General features: G+C 42.4%; 1 protein-coding gene across 1 annotated transcript in view; it reads left to right on the top strand.

Moving 5' to 3' along the window:
* HMGB3 (high mobility group box 3) overlaps positions 1-1,041 on the top strand; it is a 3,246-nt gene that overhangs the window by 301 nt on the left and 1,904 nt on the right. The window contains exons 2-3 of the mRNA XM_019540251.1: positions 176-332; positions 777-916. Coding sequence (XP_019395796.1) covers positions 183-332; positions 777-916 — 290 coding nt within the window. The 5' untranslated portion in view covers positions 176-182. The remainder of the gene's footprint in view (positions 1-175; positions 333-776; positions 917-1,041) is intronic.

The following is a 1,041-nucleotide window of genomic DNA, read 5'->3' as shown; positions in this document are numbered from 1 at the left end:
CCAACGCATATAGACCTAGGAGTGTCCAGTTTCTCAGCTTGCTTGAAGCTGTGACCAAGGCCCTGAAGGCAGAACTGCTTCATCCAAACTCAACCAGAGTTTCCTCATTGCTGATGGAAACAATTGTATATAAATATAGATTTCTTTTTTTCCCTTTCCTCCCAATTTTTTGCAGAGTCAAGATGGCTAAAGGTGACCCGAAGAAGCCGAAGGGAAAGATGTCTGCTTATGCCTTCTTTGTGCAGACCTGCCGTGAAGAACATAAGAAAAAGAACCCAGAAGTCCCAGTCAACTTTGCAGAGTTTTCCAAGAAGTGCTCAGAGAGGTGGAAGGTAAAGTAACCTGGGGCCATGCCTTGAAGTGACAGTGGTTCCTCTGGTATCATAACTTCCTGTGGCAATTCTGTTATTCAAACCAAGGGTCCCCTCTCTCCTTGTATTTTTAACCCTGTACTAAAAAAAAATGTTGGAGTGTTCTTTTTTTTTTTGTTTTTGTTTTGTCCCCCCCCCAATGACAACTTGGAAAAAAGAAGTACTAGAAACCTATGGTGTGTGCTTCCTACTTTTTCAGCCTGGCTCTAACAGAAGGTTGCCACCCCATTATATTTTTGCAACCCCTGTGCCTGTTTTGCTCACTCTCTCAATAGCTGCTTCAACCAGAAACAGATCCTTGATAAACAGCCTCCATCCAGGGGAATCTGTCTGGTTGGGGTATACTGTTTGAGGTAACTCTCCAGCTGCTTGGGTGCTTAACTAATCTAGTGTTTCTTCTTTCAGACCATGTCAAGCAAAGAGAAGGCCAAATTTGATGAAATGGCAAAAGCCGACAAGGTACGATATGATAGGGAAATGAAGGATTATGGACCAGCTAAGGGTGGCAAGAAGAAGAAGGACCCAAATGCACCCAAACGACCACCGTAAGTAGTTTTGCTGCACTTGTCTTTCCTCCAGAGATTAGCCATTGTGAGTCAGCTGTTTACCTAGGAGATGTGAACTTGTATGTGCAATCTTCTTTTTTTTTTTTTTTTTTTTTTTTTTTTTT

This window comes from Crocodylus porosus, unplaced genomic scaffold (genome assembly GCF_001723895.1).
Source record: "Crocodylus porosus isolate Cpor-Errol unplaced genomic scaffold, CroPor_comp1, whole genome shotgun sequence".
Taxonomy (NCBI): Eukaryota; Metazoa; Chordata; order Crocodylia; family Crocodylidae; genus Crocodylus; species Crocodylus porosus.
This window is presented reverse-complemented; position numbering and strand designations above follow the sequence as displayed.